Here is a 21,005-nt window from a genome sequence, read left to right on the forward strand (position 1 = left end):
TTTGGTTTGGTATATATTTGGCCCACATCCCTCAATCAAGTTTGGTGTTTGATCTTTTATAAGAAAACGTTTGGGCACCCCTGTTCATAAGTAAAAAATAAAAGGATTAAATTACTGTTGATCAGGTAGTGAGAAATGAAGGAGAGGGGAGAAGGGAGCTATAAATAATGTGTAGGGACCCTATCAATCAGAACACAGTTCATGCATGAAGCTCTCTTTTAACAAACTGCTTAACTCAATCAGGTTTAATTAAATGTTCAATAACAAAAGAGGCATGCAAAAAGCAGACTTGTTGAGAGGGGTCTGGATGCAGACCTGCTGCAGTTGCAAGCTGAACTGCATGCAATGCTTTTTAATGCGCACACCCTACACCAGGGGTGCTCAATCCTGTTCCTGGAGATCTACCTTCCTGTACAGTTTAGCTCCTACCCTGATCAAACCCACCTGAACCAATTATTTAAGACCTGAAATCCACTTGATAATTACAGACGGGTGTGTTTGATAAGGGTTGCAACTGAAATCTGCAGGAAGGTAGATCTCCAGGAACAGGATTGGCCACCCCTGCCCTACACCATGCATTGTGTCTGACATTGCAAGTCCGAGACTTTTCAGCTTGCATAATCAAAGCTGCATCAAGATACTATTGGAGTTGTGGGGTGCTGGACTGGAATTGAGAACCACTGGTATGTCATACTTATGCATTTACGTATTTAGCAGATGCTTTCATCTAAAGTGACATTGATTCGAAGGTTTGCATTTTATGAGTTATTGTTGCTTACCACAGAGTGAACACTCAACCTTGGAATTGATAGTATCATTCATCATATTTGAGCTACAGGAATGTCTATATATCAATCTGCTGGTAAGTTTAATGGTCATGTTGTTGTTTGTTCCAGACGAGCACGTTTCAAACGCTCCAACAGCGTAACGGCAAGTGTCCAGGCTGATCTTGAGACAGAAGGCTTTGGAGGACTGACCGTCCCCACTCAAGACAAGGGGCTGCAGTTTGGCTGCTCATTCCAGCGCCACTCATCTGAACCAGAATCAGCCAGTCAGTTTGCAGAGTATCGCACTGTACACACACAGGGCCAATGGGCCTACCGTGAGGATTACCACAGTGGGTACACCACTGAACCCGGCCCTCCAGAACTAAGGGCCCTGCCCCGCTCTCACTCCCCTCTGCCTCTGGCCCCCGAGCGTGGAGTGGGAGGATGGAGCGAGGGCCCCCGGAGCCTCCCAGATTCAGGCCGAGCCTCGCCTTGCTTACGAGATGGAGAGTTCTTCCTCCGGCTCCTGCAGACAGAGGTGGAGAGGATGGAGGGATGGTGCCAGAACATGGAGAGAGAGGCAGAGACGAATGAATTGCCGGAAGAGGGTGAGTGAGGAATAGCGGAGATGATGGTTGGAGCATGGACAAACAGAATCAAAACACTCATTTTGATTTCACGGGGTCTTGAATCTGCTTTTTACCCCACAGAACAGTTCTTTCTGTCTAAATGCTGTTTGTTTCGCCCTCTGATTGGTGTTTTAGTGTTGGAACTCATCAGAGGAGCTGTCGGCAGTGCTCAGATGCTCATGTCACAAAGAGTCCAGCAGTTTTTCAGGATGTGCCAACAGAGTGTGGTGAGTGCTTTGTAATGCCTTTTGTTGTGGGCAAAAGAGACCTTACTTACTTTTTTCTGGAGCCTAAGTAAACTATGTAGTAAAGAAATACGCATAACATATAAAAAACAATAAATAAATAAATTATTTAGTTAGTTAACTTTTATTTGTCCTCGTAGGGAAATTTCATTTGCAGCATACTCTCACAGAGACTTCTGACATTTCACATTTGGCATATATACAGTTGAAGTCAGAATTGTTAGCACCCTTTTGATTTTTTACAACTTTTTTAAATATTTCCTTAATGATGTTTAACAGAACAAGGAAATTTTCACAGTATATCTGATAATATTTTTTAATCTGGAGAAAGTCTTATTTGTTTTATTTCGGCTAGAATAAAAGCTGTTTGAAAATTTTTTTAAACCATTTTTGGGACAAAATTATTAGCCCCTTTAAGCTAATTTTTTTTTCAATAGTCTACAGAACAAACCATTATTATACAATAACTTACCTAATTACCCTAACCTGCATAGTTAATCTAATTAGCCTAGTTAAGCCTTTAAATGTCACTTTAAGCTGTATAGAAGAGTTTTGAAAAATATCTAGTAAAATATTATTTACTGTCATCATGGCAAAGATAAAATAAATCTGTTATTAGAAATGAGTTAATAAAACTATTATGTTTAGAAATGTGCTAAACAATCTTCCCTCCGTTAAACAGAAATTTGGGAAAATAATAAACAGGGGCGTTAATAATTCAGGGGGGCTAATAATTCTGACTTCAACTGTATAAATAAATCATTTAAAAACATGGTACCCCTACTGTAAATAAACATCCAGCCTACTAGCCGTCAACTGCTACAGAGGAGGAGGAATTTAAAAACTTATTATTGAGGTATAAATGATCATTTTGTCCTATTTCGTAGACATCTCGGAACACAATATCGACGACCTGATGGTCACAATTGGAAGGTGTTTGTTAAAGAATGTATCACATCACTGACAATCATGATAGCCCTATTTAGTACTCTTTCTTTGTATATTTTGGCTATACAGCTGGAAGGGCGTCCGCTGTGTAAAACATAAGCTGGATAAGTTGGCGGTTCATTCCGCTGTGGCAACCCCTGCTGAATAAAGGGACTGAGCCGAAGGAAAATTAATACATTTTAAAGACAAAAATCTACAAAATAAATAAATAAATATCAGCGACACGGTGACTGAGTTGTTAGAACTGTCGCCTCACAGCAAGAAGGTAGCTGGTTCGAGTCCCGGCTAGGTCAGTTGGCATTTGTGTGAAGTTCTCCTCATGTATGAGTGGGTTTCCTTTGGGTGCTCCGGTTTCCCCCACAGTCCAAAGACATGCGCAATAGATCAATTAAATAAACAAAATTGGCTGTAGTGTATGAGAGGGAATTAGAGTGTATGAGTGCTTCCCAATACTGGGTTGCAGCTGGAAAGGTTTCCGCAGCATAAAACATATGCCGGAATAGTTGGCGGTTCATTCCGCTTGAGTAATAAGGGACTAAGCTGAAGGAAAATGAATGAAAATAAATATCAAGCAAAGCAAGAATTGCATCTTCTAGCATGTGCTTAATTATTTTGATCTACAAATAATGTGTCAGTGCACAATAATAACAAACCGTACCAATCTTTTCCCACAGGATCCTTCATCATACCCTCAGCCCACTACTCAGGATCTGGCCAGTTTTTGGGACCTCCTCCAGCTAGCCATCGAGGACGTCAGGGTGAAGTTTCAGGACCTGCAGCGGCTGAAGGACTCAGGCTGGAGATTGCCTCCTGAGAAGAAGGTGAGAGTGGAGATTCGCTCTGCTCCAGTCAGTGCACAGCTCCGCTCCAGTGCCAAAACAGCAGTGGGCAGGAGAAGCGCTCATGTACTGGGTCCCAGCAACTCCCTGCTATCACACAAACACCTCAACAAGAAAAGGAACTAAAGTAGAGGGCAAAAAAAAACAGACATGCATGTTCTGGAATAACAGCTGATTTACTGCCCAAAAAAACAAGCTGTTGATTTTCTCTAAGATATTAAAACCTAACAAATGTGTAACTAATTTCTCTGTTTTCTTTTCTTTTACTATCTGCTGCTTCCACAATGTCATGTCTCATCCTAAATACACTAATCCAAACCATCGTTTTGTTGCAACTTCATGGTGCCGTCCCTTCTTCGTATATGTCCTGGTCTCCATCCTCTCTGCTTGTACCTGTGCGTTTTCGGTGTCCTTCCTTGCGTTTCCGTCCATCCCTGCATTGGTCATCCATGCTGTCACGCCACTTCCCTGCTCTTCCTCTCAGGAGGACAAGAAGGTTCCACCTCCATTACCAAAGAAGCCCATCGGCGGCGTAACTGGCAGCCTACGGGCCGACAGCACCGCTGAATCCGGAGGCATGCTGGTGGTCTCGCGTGGACGTAGCTTGCCTGAGCGGGAGAAATCGCTGGATGTAGGTGACCGGCAGAAGCTGGAGACTCGCCGCAGGCTTCTCCAGACCAAACGCTCAGCCTCTTTCCGGCAGAATTCTGCGACGGAGAGCGCCGACAGCATCGAGATCTACATCACGGAGGCTCAGACGAGACTCTGAGTCTGTCGGATCTCTCCAAACAACCACTACGACTCTTCTGCACAGACGTAACAAGATGGCGGCCAGAGAGCGAGTGCAATTACTTTTCCTTTTAGTTTGATGGAGAACTAGAGATGGCCTACTTGTATGCTGCTGGTGTTCGGATGCGAGCTTACACGTCTTCTTTTTTTTTATTTTGTTGAGCAAGTGTTATTATTCTCCGAAAAAAAGGGCTCAACCAGCACAACCAAGTGTTTGAAGATTGAGATTTTTGTAAGTCCACAAAATATATGAGAAATCTTAGGACTGTTTTAATGAACCACGCCAACACATACGGGTGCAATATCATATATTACGAGGATCTTATCTTGTTGTTTTAAATAATAGATCTTGTTTTGATATAATCTTGGCTGTGTATGTTTCTTCATTGGTTCCACAGTGTGGCGGACGTAGCCTCTTTCACTGTGACACTAGCGCGCTCTTGTGGCCAGAGTAGAGCAATGCACCCTAATGTAATACTGGGCCAGTGCAGTAGAAAACACATCTTTTGCAGTATAGAGAAATGCCTTTTTCAACAAAAAAAGCCAGTTATCATTTTGTTTTTCACAGGGATCCTTCTCCTGTATAGTGCAATATCTTATTGCGATTGCATTCAGGCTTCTTGCCGCCCAAGACACGCTCCTAAAAAAAAAGATGATAAAAACACAACAAAAAAAATTACAGCTCTGAGGCAACAGCCACGCTTCCTGAAACAGGACAGTCTACATCATCAGACTTCAAAAACAGCAGCGGTTGTCCCAGGGGTGCAGAAGACAATCCTCAATTTCACACTTGACCCGCACACTGAAAAATGAGCATTCAGAGAGTAGAGGAAGCATCTCGTTCATCGCATCCCTCTGCCTTTTTTTTATAACAAACCCTCTAATATGAAATCAATGTAGCTTGTACATTTTGCATAGCTCCTTTAATTTGTTGCATTTTTTATTTGTTCTTTCTAGTTTTGTTTGTATTAATAATTTTTGAGAAATTAATCAAATCTCTCTTTTTTTTTTAAATAATTAGTACTATTTTTTAGTGGCCTCATTTTTTTCCTCTAGTTTTTTTTTTTTTTTGTTACTTCCCTCTTTTAATTATTCGAGGCTAAAACTAAATAAATTAATATCATTCTTTAAATTTGTTTAGAAAAACAAAAACAAATCTTTGATCTGTAATTGACCTTATTCTTCAATGCGGAAGTGCTGCGTCTTTTGCGATTGATTTAGAACAGTCTTCTCAAAATCAATTTCTGGAGGGCCGCAGCTCTGCATAGTTTAGCTCTAACTACCTCTAAATCACACCTGAAGTGCGTTTCTGAAAACCATTGTTAGCTAACTAAGGTCGCAAATTCCATTGTCACAAATGTAGTTCGTTGATTTTTCTTTTCCCAAGTCTGTCGTCAAAAACGAACATTCTCAAACTGCGTAGCAAACTTGTATGCTTGCAAGAACACCTCTGGAGCTGTAGCTAGAAACAGTTCCTGGCTGTGTTATATTCCCAATTATCCCCCATGCCCTATTCGATTTTAGAATATTTAAACTTGTTAGAACATTCTAAAATTTAAACTTGGGATGATTAAAAAAAAACGTTCAAGTCATCTCTCTTGCATGTCATTTGTTTTTAAAATATTTTTACAGATCAGTTTTAATGATCTTCATGTTTAGAATTGCGCTCCCTTCACAATGCGCTTTGAAAACATTGATGTAATTTTGAACACAGCCATGGCTCATGACGAAAGCTATAGGTGACCTTTTATTTAAAAGCGGAATTTATGTTTCGTCTCCAAAGTTTGTGAAAACAAAAAACATAGCATACGTTAATGCTTTTAATTTATAGTAGATTATTTATTAAGTATCTGTACTGTATATGACATGGGCCTGTTGGTTAGAGCAATTCTGCAGTGGTTTGCATGTGTCAAATTGTAAAAGTACACTTTTCAAAAATAATAAAATAAATAAACAATATCCTACATAATAATAATCATCATCATTATCTTGGTAACACTTTACAATAAGGTTCATTAGTTAATGCATTAACTAACATGAACTAATCATGAACAGCACATATACAGCATTAATTAATCATAATTGAACATTTATTAATGCATTAACATCCAAGTCCATGCTTGTTAACATTAGTTAATGCACCATGAGTTAACGAACTAACAATGAACTACTGTATTTTCATTAACTAACGTTAACTAACATGAACAAATAAAGTAGTAAATGTATTGTTCATTATTTGTTCATGTTAGTAAATGCAATAATTAACATTAACTAATGAACCTTATTGTAAAGTGTGACCGTTATCATTAATATTTTTAATAGTATTTAATATTTCTTAATAAATATTAAATTTCATTTCCTAATAAATAGCCTCATTATTTATTTATTTATAATTTTATTTATTTATATGATTTATTCATGATATTAGAATATGTGTTAGCTTTTGTAAGTGATTTTATGTTTTAGAATAGAATTAGTAATGTTCTCAATAATATCTGTAAAGGAAACACAGGCCCTATATGTGCCATTAACATACATTTCAATTAATATGTAAAACGAGTGAATGATTTAACCAAAACTGATATTGGATTTTATGTTAAATACTTGTTTGTATAAAACAATATAATTTGCACGAGGGAATTATGGGGTTCTTCTCTAAAGAAGTTTTTACTACCCTGTTAAGAGCATCATTATGGGAGTTTTACGTTATAACTAACATGGTTCAAACGATGGATCTGCGAAAGTGAAACTAAGGGTTTTGGGAAACACTCATCACTACATCGTTCTTTTCCCAAACGATGCATCGTACTATGATAGTTCAGCCGCGTGTTACGTCGTTGTTTAGGAAACGCACCCCTGGTTAGTAGTCTCTAGAAGTCTTGAACACCTTGATTAGTTGGATCAGATGTGCTTGATTAGAGTTGGAGAACAACTGTGCAGAGCTGCGGCCCTCCAGGAATGGGGTATATGCACACTGACTTTTAATTTCAGTCAGCTAGCCCCGGGGCTTCTAGTTAATTGTCATCCCATACAAAATCGCCTTGTCTAAGATCTGATTTCTTTCAAAAAAAAAAAAACAGTAATCTTCCCTGCCTGGCTGAGATACAATGTAAAGTGGGTCTCAGACCAAACAAATAGTATTCGATTTATTTATTCGATCCATGTCTTTGAAAAATGGAAATTAATTAGTTAATTAATTAATTACCTCAATATTTTCTCAGAGTTTTTGCGCTAGCCTGCTGCTAATGAAGGCACCTTTATTTAAACAGTCTTTCGTCTCTTTTTACGATTTACCAAAAAAAATGGATGCTTAAGTCTATTTAATTGATTATTTTTGAATTATATCACAAAATTGATGCTTTAAAAGGAACCTTACGAAATTGACAAAGGCTCATTCTGAAAAAAAAGCCCAATAAACATTTCTGGAGATGGTGAATTCTTTAGCCAGAATTAAGTATGGCTGCACTACATTTTTTTAAATGAACAGGGTGGTATGACGCCTTTCCTTTTCTCTTACCTCTGTATAGACGGCTTTCTGGCTGTTACCAGTATGTCCAGTTAGCTCACCATGTACGTCGCTAGACTTCAGATGCAGAGAGGAGTTGACCATGACAACGCAGTATGATTCCGGTGAAGAACGATTTTAGAAAGTGGGTCAGACCAAAAAAAAAAAAAAAAAAATCAGCCCTTGCAAAAAATCAGGCAAGAGCTTTTCTTTTTCTGAATTGCTTTTTAAAATTTGTCGGTTGAGTTTAGGCGAGGAGGAGGCTGGGTCAGTCGATTGATCAGTCAGTCATTCAGTCAGTCAAACAGTCAGTCGACAGCGGCCTCTGGTGGATTCGCGAAAAACAAAAACTGCAAAAAAACAAAAGTCCTGGGACGTATTTAGCACTCTCCAGAAATGTATGCACACAGGTACGTTTTCAGAATGCACCTGGGTTAAAAATTGAAAATAGTCACATAAAGCTTTCACCAGAGGTTTATCATTGGCTGAAAAACACTAGCTGTGCATATAACCCACTGAGTTTGAGATTTGTGTTATACCGTCAGTTAACTATTTATAAAGAAAATGTGTTAGATTAGGTGGTCAAGTTTTCTGTATTCATCAAAAGGAAGCATTAACATATAATTATGGGATTGGAGGAATGTTTGTGTGCATCCAACTTTTAACTTGGATGAATTCAAACTATAAAGAAGCATTCTTACAAACTCTCGAGATCATATTTTCTTTTCCTTTTTTTTTTTTTTTTTTGTTTTTAAGTAAAACATTTTGATTGCATGAACGAGTTTGTTTTGTTCTGGGTATGTTTAACCATGAAATGAGATGGGAAATATTTTATTGAGAGATGTATATTTTATAAAGTACATTTTTAGATTAGCAGATGAACATATGTTGTCAAAAGTGGTGTTAAAACATGTTATAAAAGTGTCTAAGAATTTACAATTTAGGCAGTGTCAGCTGTGTGGACTTAACCGAAGACTTCACCTCTGCAGAAGCGTGTTCCTCTCATTTTTTTTGTCGATCTTGAAACAGACTGGCTAAAGACTTTTGACAAAAAAGACGGTTGATAGCCGCTTGCCATGTTGTCCACAGGCAAAAAATATAACCTGTTTTCTATGTCTTGACTATTTACACGTGCCTAACAGCACTAAGTGTGGCTTTTTTATCTAACCATTCAGTATTATATTCAATATGAGATATATAACTCACAAAATATGTATTGTTCAAACTATTTGATTTGTTACAGCTAATAACCACCTCACTCTGGATGTTTCTATGTAACCTGCATGCTTTTATTAATCCATGGAAGAAGAAAAAAACTATAAAAGCCGTAGATCTTTATTCCCTGTCTGAAAGAAAAAAAAGGCAGGACTATATTTATGTATTTATTAATTGCACCACAGTTCTCTATCTAAATCAGTTTCTTTTTATTTGTAATTTTTAAATCAATCAATTAATTTCAGGATGATTTATTTCAGACATTTGCAGTATGATTTAATTTATTTGCTGTTGCCTTTAGTTTTTATTTATTTCATTTTATGAATACAATATCCATCATTTTATGGATGCATATTTTGTAAGCTTTAAACTATTGTAATTATACTTACACTTTTTTTTTTTTTGGACAAAGCAAGTCTAAGATGACCGAAAAGCACAACAGACTATTTCCTCTTCCACTGTGAAGGACTTCCTGCCTTCTCAAATCACTGAAAGACTATGAACTACATGCTGTTGGAGGTTCCAGTGTGGAAAAATAGGATGATCTCTTATCAGGGCCATTTGATTTTGATATACCAACGAAACATCAAGCAAGACTGATCACATTTTTCCCCACCAAGTTGCTTGCCTTCTCGGGCACATACCAGAAATAAGACACTCAAATGAACTATTTTGATGGCCTTTCTATCTTGACCAACATTTTCCAGAATATTGAAGGATCAAATACAATATTAATGGCTGTGTCTCTACATCATGTAAAGATTCCCTTGTCAACATGTCGCTTATTGAGACATTTCGTGTCTGAATAGGTAGGAATGGATGGCGAAACACTTGCTTTGAAAACTGGAGTCTTAAAAAAGTGTTGGCGAAGCCTCTGTATATGCCGTACACAGTTTTAGCTAGACTAAATTATAAATATTTCTCCGTAGCACAAAGGAGCTTGTAGCAGTGTGACGTAGACTTTACGTTGGTTTCTATACCACATTATTGATCACTGGAAATTACATGGGTCATAGACTTACAAACAATTACTGTGTAATTACAAATACCTTCTCACGTTCCGTTGTATTATGTACAGTAAATATATCTTGAAGTTGTTATTATTAATATTCAATGGATTGTTATGACGATTACTGGTATTATTAATGATTTCATATATAATGGAGAAGAAAAAAAGTGTTGCCATTATGATTATGAGAAGTCTGTATTCTCCAGGGTGTTTGTGTGTAAAGAGCCACCCGATTTAGATCTATTCTTTTGTTCGTAATTGCTGCTAATGTAGAAGATATACCAGTGGAAGACGGTAGAAGACAAATTTACAGCTAATGTTAGGCCCATCTCCTCTAGAAGTTGTGTGCAGATTTTCACATGACAGAAAACGTCCAATGAACAACAAGGAGTGAGTATATGTCCCTCTTTAAATAGAAAAATATATATGTTTATAAATGTTTGAGCAGTTTGTGATGTAGCAAAAACCTTTTTTGTTCTTTAAATGTTCATTAAGTTGCTCATAACACTGCATTTTAGGAACATTGTGGACATTTTAATTATTAACGTTATCACTGTTTATGGTTGTTGTATTTTTTCTTTGCTTGTTTTTCTAATCACATATTTATGTTTGATACAGTGCCAAGGTATTTTGTATCTATGCTTTTTACATTGTTTTACCAAACTGCAATAGCTTACGACATCTTCACCATTTTCAATATTATTTCCAGATTTGAAATAAATCTGAATCTCTTGCCAGTTTGTTGAAACAAAAGGATGCAAGCCTTATAAATAATAATGGCACAGATGAAGCATACGTTGATCATGTTTATTTGGTCTCTCGCCACTGATGTACAGCTCAATGTCTACTAGAATTAAATCAGAGAGATGGCACACTGTGATGTGGTAAACCTAAACACAGAATGTAATATTGTCAACGGTTGTAAACATTTTCTAAAAATTACTATAAAGCTATTTTAGCAAGGTACAATAACTGCTGTCCGCTTTTAGTGTTCTGTTCTGCTCCTTTTCTTAACAATACGTTCATTAATTGAACTCTGTGTTTTCCATTAACCTTTTGAAAAACAAAATGTCCTCACAAAAAGCCATTTTTGGTGACGCCTGCTGGTCAAAACTGTGTAAATGCAAGTAAAACAAAATATTAAGACATAATAAAATTTTCAAATACAATTAAATAATATTTATATAATAAACAGGTTTATGTAAACAGAGCATACGAGACTAACGCCTCATAAAAATGTGGGATGTTTTTCACCTCACACATTCACATATTGTAATTTAGGAATTTGTTGTTTGCCCTAAAATTAAATAAAATAATAATTATAACAATAAAGTTAACAACCAGGGCGTAAATAAAATCAAAACGAGTCCTTTGAAAAGCCCGTTTAAAGTGTCTGTTGATCAAGTCCCTGAATCGATGTTTATTAATTAAAACGCCACTAGCGTTACAGCAAAGTGAACAATCAACTCACATCACACCCGGTGTGTCACACACGGGCCACATCTGGCCCACATACAGTAGGCCACAACTCACACTACACCCGATGTGTCACACACAGGCCACATCTGGCCCACTTACAGTAGGCCACAACTCACAACACACCTGGTGTATCACACACGGGCCACATCTGGCCCATATACAACAGGCCACAACTCAGACCACACCTGGTGTATCACACACGGGCCACATCTGGCCCACATACAACAGGCCACAACTTTATATTAGGAGGTATTTTAGGATTAGATTTTATTGTGTATGTATGTTACATGTTGTCTTGTTGGTGTCTAGGTACAGCAGAACCTTTTTTCTAAAACAAATTTCTCCTACGGGAGACAAATTTTACCTTGACCTTGAACTCACTTTACACCAGCTGTGTCACACACGGGCCATATCTGGCCCATCTCCTGCCATTGCCAGAAGTGAGCCATATATGCCTTGGTTGGCCCAGAACTGTATGCCATCTGGGGAGATTTGGTGTGACATTCATTTCATATTTAGTTTAATATAAATTGAATTATTGTATTAATGTGTTGTGGTCGTTAATCTGTGGGCTATTACAATTAGCATTAGGCTAGCAAAGAACCCAAAAAACTATTTTTTTTTACTTACCCTCACGTCTTTCCATAAGCCTTTCGTGTATCTAGAGAACACAAACTATATTTATTTTGCCATAGCTTTATGTTACTGATAAAAAAGAAACTGAGTTTAACAAAGATACTTGTTTTTTTTCTCTACCTCGGGAGACCCTTCGGTTCAGTGTAACGTTAATAAACATTAGCCTATATGTCCATAAATGCTAATTCATTCATTCATGTTCTTGTCGGCTTAGTCCCTTTATTAATCCGGGGTCGCCACAGCGGAATGAACCGCTAACTTATCCAGCAAGATTTTACACAGTCAATGCCCTTCCAGCCACAACCCATTTCTGGGAAACATCCACACACACACACACACACACACACCGGACAATTTAGCCTATCCAATTCACCTGTACCGCATGTCTTTGGACTGTGGGGGAAACCGGAGCACCCGGAGGAAACCCACGCGAGAACATGCAAACGCCACAACTGAGGCGAAGTTCGAACCAGTGACCCAGCGACCTTCTTGCTGTGAGGCGACAGCACTACCTACTGCGCTCTATGCACAGCTAAAATTTTAAAACCAACGATAAACTTCTGGTGAAAGCTTAATGTGATTTTCAATTTAAGGTTAACAAATAAAGTTTAAAAATACATAAATTACAGCATCGATGTTGTAATGTAATTACATTACATTCAGCTAAATAGACTTAAACATTAATTTAGTTGTTCGTGCGTAAAATGAGATGAAAGACCGTTTTAACCACTTGCGCCGTCATAGGAACAGGCTAGCACAAAAATTCCATTGAAAATACAGGGGTCAACTGTATACATGACAACTGTCATGTTTTTAAGACATGGCTGGGGGAAATGGAATATGAAACGGGTCTCAGGTCGGACAAGAAGCACTATTTCATATCGTATATCTAACAGGCAATGAGGATCGATGATTTTAAAAGAAATCAGACAAAAAGTCAGTTCATCAGAAGCCCTTAGGCTGCCTGGCTGAAAATTAAGTTTGTGCACATAGCCCAATAAAAATTAAATAAATATACAGAGTATTTTAACCTGGTTTTATACTTTTTTTAAAAGGTGAACCCAAACATGTTGGTTGCTTTATCCTTAAAGGTATAATTCTCTAAAAACTGAAATATCGGTAATCATTTATATAGCCTTCACTGGTTCCAAACCGGTTTGAATTTCTTTCTTCAGTTAAACACAAAAGATATTTAAAGAAAGCTGGAAACCTGTGAACATTGATATAAATTACTTTTTTGTCAACTATGGAAGTCATTGGGGTCCCCAGAGCAATTGGTTCAGCATCCAGCTTCACTTTAATAGTTCAGCCATACTCTGCATCACTACCATGACCATTTTAAAAATATTTTAAATCATCCATAAAGGTGATTTTGGCAGTCCATTTCTTGTTACTACACACGCTCTAGTGGCAAAAAAGACATTGTGCCTTTAAAAACCATTCACTTTTAAAGTTAACCGGTCAATATAAAGCCCGCATTGGAAATCACCTACTCAATAGGTACTGCATTTGAATTTAAATTTACCACTCTACCGTTAGAAAAGTATGTTCTTGACAGTATGAATGTGATAAATTAAGTATAAATGGAACTCGCCATACTACATCCACCATTTTGTGATCACGTGACCTACCCCCATCAGTTGAGTTGCTTTACTCCCATTTATGAATTGTCTTGTGGTGCATCATCGGACAGCATAGCATCTATCATGCACACACTTCCAAATCTCACCGGAAGTAGTAAGTAATCCAGGTACTTCTTGCGTACTGTTTTTCGAAATCTATTAATTCAAACATACTACTCTGCTTACAAACCTTTTTTCTGTACTATATAGTATTGAAGTATGCGATTTCAGACACAGCAAAGTCAAACCACGCCAATACAGAACAACACTGCATACAGCCATAAGACGCAAATAAATGAATGCAGACACATAGTAAAAAGGAAATAAAAAATTTTACTTGCTCAATCATGATAAAAATATAAATCAAAAACAGACGAAAACAAAGTAAATGATTTCCACGTTGCTTCCCAAACATAACCGTAACAGAATGAACTGTGGTGAGAAGTTGTTGTAGCGGTTTACTACCATGAGTTTAACTGTAGAAGATGCAGACAAACTTACAGAAACCAATGTGCAGGAGACTTCTGGGCAAAACAATTTAGAAATGGAACAGGTTTCTAATATTTAAAAAATAAAAACAACAACATAAATACAACTGAGCCAAAGGGCTGAGAGACCCCTGCATTATTCCTGGGTCTCCATGCTTTCATCTTCTGCTTCTACACCTTCCTCCAGCGCTTCATCCTCCTCTTCCTTGCGCTCTGGAGGTTTCTCGTAGGCCTTTTCAGATGGCGTAACGATCACTCCATCCCAAGTAGACATCTCAGTAGTAAGATCTGCAGAAGAGCATCACAAACATCGGTCACAAACAATTTCCACAAATCCATTTAGCCTGGAATAAACCTAAAAACTCACAGCTAGCATCTCCTTCAAGGCCCAAGATCTTCCGGTATCCTCCGTGAGAGAGAACCCTCACCAGTGTTTGGGCTGTGAAACACACCATGTCCTGCAGAAACAAGTTATCAGATTATCTGTATGTTCACCACTAGTGATGCAATACCACCTTGACTCCATCTGCATTACCTGCTGCTCCAGGGTCATGACGGTGTGCACACGGAAGTTTCCGCTTTCACAGGGATCAGTGATTCCTACAGAACCAGGCAGGAAAAGACCTGCGGCAAGCATCTGAAGACAGCGCCTGAAAAACATTCCATTAAAACATAAATATCTAACCCTGAAGCCCAAATCAAGAGTAAATATCAGCTGCTTAAACTAGTAGAGGCTTTACCTGTAGGCAACATTGAGTGGCAAAGGCTGCCTAGAGGGATGGTTCATGACAGCAGAGTGTCCCTGAGAAGAGAACATTACAATTTAAGTCTCAGTGTAGTGCAGAGAAATATCAAAATAACTCAAGACTCCGATAAGGGAACCCACCAACAGATCCAGAATCCAGGGAGTGAGGGGCTCAAATCCAGGGAATCGGACTCGAATGTCTTTCAGCAAGCGAATCAGAACTTTCACACTGAGGGAATATAGAAACCAGAGTAAGACACAAGAGACTTTTTTTTTTAAACAAAACACTTATGTTCACATGGATATCAGTACTGGAATTATTTGCCTTAATCTGAATAAGACAATAATATGATTAAAGTGCATACATGAGTTGCTTTTTGAACGTTCCTTTCATCCCGTTATACATGTTATAGCACATAATTGGATTAAGGTCATTGCGCCACCATGCTATCCACATTTCTTTTTCTTAGTTTCATGTAATTTCGGGTGTTTTATTTTTCATGTGTCGACTTTAACTGCAGTTTTGGCACTTTCACTTTCATTCAGATATATTCCATGCATGCCGTGACAAATGAGATATTGCATGCAAGTATGAACTTCTAGAGGAGTGTTGTTTTAATGGAATTTAATACGCCGTATGGGAAAATACCTCCGCATATTGCGATTTGTGTATCAGTGGGCTTTACAGACTCAGTTGGTGCAGAGAAGTGTCAAACAGCCATGTGTATAGACTATCCTGTCGCAAAATGCAGCAAAAATCCAACACGACGATAATAGTTTGAGTGCAGTGTTTACATGTCTGTACTGCACATCAATAATGCCACTAAAATAGGCTTATTCCACGTCTTAATTCCATTTCTGTAAGGTTGATTATGACCTAAATCAGATTAATCAAAATCTGTTTACATGGTAAACTCTTAATCAGAGTATTGTCTTAATCGTAATAAAATCAGATTATTGGTCCATGTAAACATACTCAGTTTAAACTTGCTGTTAAAATGTGTTTGACCACAAGTATAAAAGATAAATGGAGTCTAAATCAGTTTTCAGCCTGTCCACTGTTGAATATTTATGAAGATGGATCAGATAGCTTTCATCATCAGATAGTTTCCAAACGCATTCTGACACCACAAAATACTATACGATTATTACATAGCAAAAGTGTACTCAATTCAAGGAGTTGTACTAAAAACACATGGATTAATATCAAAATTGCAGCCGATGATCACTTTCTTATAGCTTGCTTTTCACTTGTCAGTTTAAAAAAATAGGTGTATTCATTAAGTAGCACTTGCGTTAGGAGGCCCTTCATACTTATTTTGATTCAAAAGTGATCACAAAAGAGACTTACATTTAAAAAAAATATAAATACAAAGTGTACAGCACCTATAGAAAATCATCATGAAATAATTACTGTCATACAGCCTAAAATCAAATCACACTCCAAATAGCTTTTAAAGGTATAGATTGTAACAGTGTATGAAGGATTTTCTATAGGCACTGTATATGGTTATGTTCTCTAGTTGACAACTTGTGATCAATATCACGGAAAAATGTATGTTAATATCAGGGTCTAAAAGATGTAATTGTCCTTACGTTGACTGAGAAGCATTCTCCTCAAACCAACGAGCGTGACGAATGGCTGCCAGAGCACTTTGCAGAACCTTGATGTCCACTGCAAAATAAAAAAAAAAGGAAATGAATAGCTGTTAACAGGGTTCCCACAGTCCTTGAAACTACTTAAATTTCATACACATGGATTCAAGACCTTGAAAGCACTTAAAAACAAACACAGGTCCTTGAAAGTGCTAGAATAAAATTTGAATTTGTTCATGGTTTTATTTAAACAATTGTACTCAATTGTCAAGAACAGAAATTCTTTAATTATAAATCCTAAATTTTACGTTTGTACAATAACACTGACAAATAATGTGCGTTTTATCAGCCTTTCAGAAACCGCAATTGAATTACCAGTATTTAACCGAACACATTTTATTAAAGTTTTTTGAGCATGACTTTTTAAAACGGTTAATTTCTGAAAATGACTGACAATATTAAAGTGAATAAAGGTGTAAGTGAAATGTACAGTAAGTACTTTCATGGCGCTATACATATGCTGGGGAATGGGGGGCAGTGGGAGAATGAAAGTGGGTCGCTTGTGAATTTCTAAAAAATCAAATAAATTTGAATAAATTTTTTTAATTACCATTGTTTATCTATATAGAAGATAAAATTAGTCATTTAAAAATGCAACAACCAAACAAAAAGCCATCAGCCTTTAATTGTTTCCTATTGGATTGAAACTCTGTGGGTTTTTACATTAGATTAATAACAAAGCAATAGCGTCAGTAGCAACAGATTGATTTTAAAGCTAAACTTAAACATCTTTACGGCACCCACATTTATAATAAATACAGGCCACAACTAAACATCGAGGATGACCTTTAAGTGTCAGTCTCCAAAATTAACCCCAAAAAAGACTTGTGATGTAACTTAAATATTGTGCCCACCAGTCTCATTAGATGAGGTTAATATTAAATAAATAAAAAATTAATAAATAAAAATAAATTTATACTATTGTTAAGACTGTTGCACTTTTTGTGTTGTCAACATGCTTGTGTTTATATAGGCCTGTTGGTTTGTGTGAGCCGTTGCGTGCAACATTTGTATGATATGATTATAACTACTTTAGAAAATAGTGGGGGTCGCTAGTCATTGGCATTGTTATTTTTTTTGTTGCAGGCTGAAAAGTTTGAGAACCTCTGCTTTAAAAGGTCAATAGTCCTTAAATCTGCTGTTTATGAAATTGTGGGAACCTGGCCGTAAAATCCGTATTATTATTATTATATCTGCTATGGCCAATAATAATAATACATTCCCAATACTAAACCTCTGCAAATTACTAAAAACAAAAGTATTAACAATAAAATTGCTTAAAATTTTACAAATAAATGAAAATTGTAAATGTATATAATGGGGGGGGGGGACGTTTTTTCATTTGTAAAGACTTTCTTATCAGTGTTAAATTGTTAATGGCCATTAAATCATAGAAAGATAATCTAAATGCAAACAGACAAAACAAGTGTGCACAGTACTGACAATAAAGAGTGCTATAGTGATAATTAGGTAGATTACATCTCCAAGAAAAGTTATCATTTTTTAACGCAAGTCACAAACAAGATCAATGTTTAAAAGAGTGTGACATACAATGAAGCTCTGGGTCCAGTTTGCGCAGATTGGGTGGGACAGTGGTGATGAGGATTTTTACTGTGGCATCGGCAGAGCTGATCTCAAATCCAGTCTCGTTTGTCAGCATGGACAACACTGGGGAGAAGAGGAAAATGCATCAGTGAGAATGGCAAGCAAGTCGGATTTTTTTTCCCTCCCTGAAACTACAGGTCTGCCAGATTAAAGCCTATACTCACCCTCAGAAGGGTCCTGGGTTCGCAGGGTCTCAACAACTTTGTTTCCCAAGGCGGCAACAGCTTCCACTGAACAAGAACACGTAAACATTACTGATAAACCAAGTACACTTGGGCTAGGAGCAACATGTTGGCCTCATAGAAATCTCAAGACTTACAGGTGGGCAGAATCTTCAGGATAACCACAAGGTCAGCAACATTGTGTCCTGCAGTCATGGTGCCCTTTTTATAGGAGCCCACTTGTCTTACTTCCTCAATTTGCTGAAAAAGGGATTATCAAACTTTCATTAAATAAGTCTAAAAACATATACATAAAATATTTTGAAAGGCATTAATAATAATAATAATAATGTTTTACTGAAATATCTTACCACTTCAAAGTTTCCAGGTGCCACAATTAGGTTATCAATGACGTTGTTAATTTTGGTGACCAAGGACAAAATGGAAGCCTGTGACAAAAATGAAGAAAAAATTTGCTGTAATTTGTTAATAATGCAATCAAAAATTGGTTTGCTTTTGCACTCCTAATACAATATCACATTTTATGCATCTATTCTAGGTCAAAACCAAATGTGTAACAGCTCACAATCTTTAAAAATTAATAGAGGATGTTGAGACCTTATCGGATATATATAATATATATATATATATATATATATATATATATATATATATATATATATATATATATATATATATATATATATATATAGGGCTGATTCCAGCGTTATGGATGTGACATTTGCAGTAAAAATTCAAAACATAAATTTGCAGAGAAAGTATATTTTAACATTATATTGAATCATCCGTTTATATTTTCCAAAACAACTAACCACAGAGTTCTGGGATCAAAAAAATTCAATCTGTGAACATTTTTATACTTTAAATGAGGAAAATAAACAAGTGTTATGGATGTGACAAAAAAAGTCTGCGAGTTTACAGTATACAACTTATTTCGTTAAAAAAAATCTGTGAATTAAACTGCACAACCTAAAATAAATAATTCTCAACAAAAGGATAAGAGTTGGCTCTTTATAGAACAAAACTGATTTATTTTATTTTATTTTGACATTTTTGCATTTTTGAGGGAAAATCTTTGCTATGGATGTGACACTTTTTCGTTATGGATGTGACGGATGTGAAATTGCCATTTGTTTGACTTTGGTAAATCAAATAAATTAGTTTGAAAACATTGACAGAGACATTTTTAAGTATTTTTAAAGTACTGTAAAACACTTGCCTGCGCAAAAAATGTAGGAACGGTTTCGCTATTTTGGTGAAAAACATTTTTCTTTTCATGGCAAGGTTGACATTTTCATGGAATTGCTCATATATATATATATATATATATATATATATATATATATATATATATTACAATTCCATAATTTACTCCCACTCAAGGGGTACTAAACGTTAACGAATTTCTTCTGTTAAACACAAAACAAGATATTCTTAAGAATATGGGAAACCAGCATTTTTTGGTGTGTTCAACCAAATTAAGAAATTCAAACAGGCTTGGAACAAGTTGAACGAGTGTAAATGTCAACGACATTCATTTTTGGGTGAACTATCCCTTTAGCATGAAAGGGCAGAAGTCATGGAGTGTGCAGTTTTCATAATAGTTTATGACCATACCTGTTCAGAGGGGGTTGGACTGAGGTCTTGGTTCCTCTTCAACAGACATTCACTGAAAGCAGTCTCATCAGAGGCCGGCTTCACTCGAGGAAAGGCCATCTCACACTGTACAAAAGCAAGTTGTCATGAGCTCTGGGCTTAAAAAGGCTGTTTTTCCTCCCCACAAATCAGAAAAGCAATAAATGTACTTACAACATAGAAGTCAAATGGTATGTGAGGGACAAAGGGCCGATACCTGAGACAAGAGAAGTCACAGGTTACAAAATTATTACAATATAACCAAATTTAAGTAAGGGGGTCAAAACAATATGGTCATGAAATCTTACCCTTGGACCAAACCTCCGCGGGAGCCGAACCGGCCACCTCGGCCCCTGCCACGATCTCCTCTGAGAAATAAAAACGTAATTTCAGCAAGTGCAATACAAATAAATAAATAATGATGTCCAGCGATAACCCAAAATTGGATTTTTTAAAGTTTAATTTAAAACCCAAATAAAAAAATAAATATCACAAATTAGATAGCAGTATTGTTCGAATAAAAGCACGGCGTTCATTCATTCATAAACGCTCTCGGTTTTTTTTTCAGGAACACATCGTTTTGCAAATAACACAATATGTATAGAAAATCCAGAATTATGACTATAACCGGAAAAACTTTACTAATAAAAGTGTTTATTTAGTTACTGTATTGATTAAAAACCGACAAAGGGGCTAGCAGAACATGCTAACATGTTAGCTTAGCATCTTTGAAAAAAATGTATAAAATATCACAACATACAGTATTTTGCTATAATTCGGTTTATAACCTAATCAAAAAGATTGTTTAACTATAAATGATAAATCAGTTCGTACCTCATTGCGTAAGACGTTTTGTCAGTTTAACAGGACACACGCTGGTGAGAAGAGCTCTGCCTCCGCCTGCAGATAGCCGCCGAGTAGCTAGCTTCAGAAAACGGAAGTAACTTCATAAATCCAGCATAACCACCTAGAATAAAAGCCCGAAATAGCAGCCCACACAATAGTAAAAGT

General features: G+C 36.7%; 2 protein-coding genes across 12 annotated transcripts in view; one reads left to right on the top strand and one right to left on the bottom strand.

Annotated features, from left to right (window-relative positions):
• Positions 1-7,316, top strand: part of dlgap3 (discs, large (Drosophila) homolog-associated protein 3) — a 332,997-nt gene extending 325,681 nt beyond the window's left edge. For 4 of the 11 annotated variants that reach the window (XM_073930873.1, XM_068215143.2, XM_073930872.1 and 1 more), the window contains 4 exons: positions 897-1,375; positions 1,532-1,623; positions 3,264-3,410; positions 3,913-4,580. In XM_073930873.1, the coding sequence (XP_073786974.1) occupies positions 897-1,375; positions 1,532-1,623; positions 3,264-3,410; positions 3,913-4,197 (1,003 nt within the window). In that variant the 3' untranslated portion in view covers positions 4,198-4,580. Of the gene's footprint in view, positions 1-896; positions 1,376-1,531; positions 1,624-3,263; positions 3,752-3,912; positions 5,406-7,157 lie in introns of those variants that run through there. The other 7 variants (XM_073930876.1, XM_073930875.1, XR_012394581.1 and 4 more) reach the window with 6 other exon arrangements.
• A 6,679-nt stretch (positions 7,317-13,995) lies between these two features.
• On the bottom strand, positions 13,996-20,923 carry ilf2 (interleukin enhancer binding factor 2). The gene is made up of 14 exons (NM_213236.2): positions 20,829-20,923; positions 20,303-20,362; positions 20,169-20,211; positions 19,977-20,081; positions 18,710-18,787; positions 18,497-18,599; positions 18,342-18,407; positions 18,124-18,240; positions 16,513-16,591; positions 15,058-15,145; positions 14,912-14,973; positions 14,707-14,821; positions 14,539-14,629; positions 13,996-14,459 (listed from the first exon to the last, which is right to left on the bottom strand). The coding sequence occupies exons 1-14, from the start codon at positions 20,831-20,833 to the stop codon at positions 14,308-14,310; spliced, it is 1,164 nt and encodes a 387-aa protein (NP_998401.1). The 5' UTR covers positions 20,834-20,923; the 3' UTR covers positions 13,996-14,307.
• Between the last annotated feature and the right edge of the window lie 82 nt (positions 20,924-21,005).

Source organism: Danio rerio, chromosome 19 (genome assembly GCF_049306965.1).
Source record: "Danio rerio strain Tuebingen ecotype United States chromosome 19, GRCz12tu, whole genome shotgun sequence".
Classification (NCBI taxonomy): domain Eukaryota; kingdom Metazoa; phylum Chordata; class Actinopteri; order Cypriniformes; family Danionidae; genus Danio; species Danio rerio.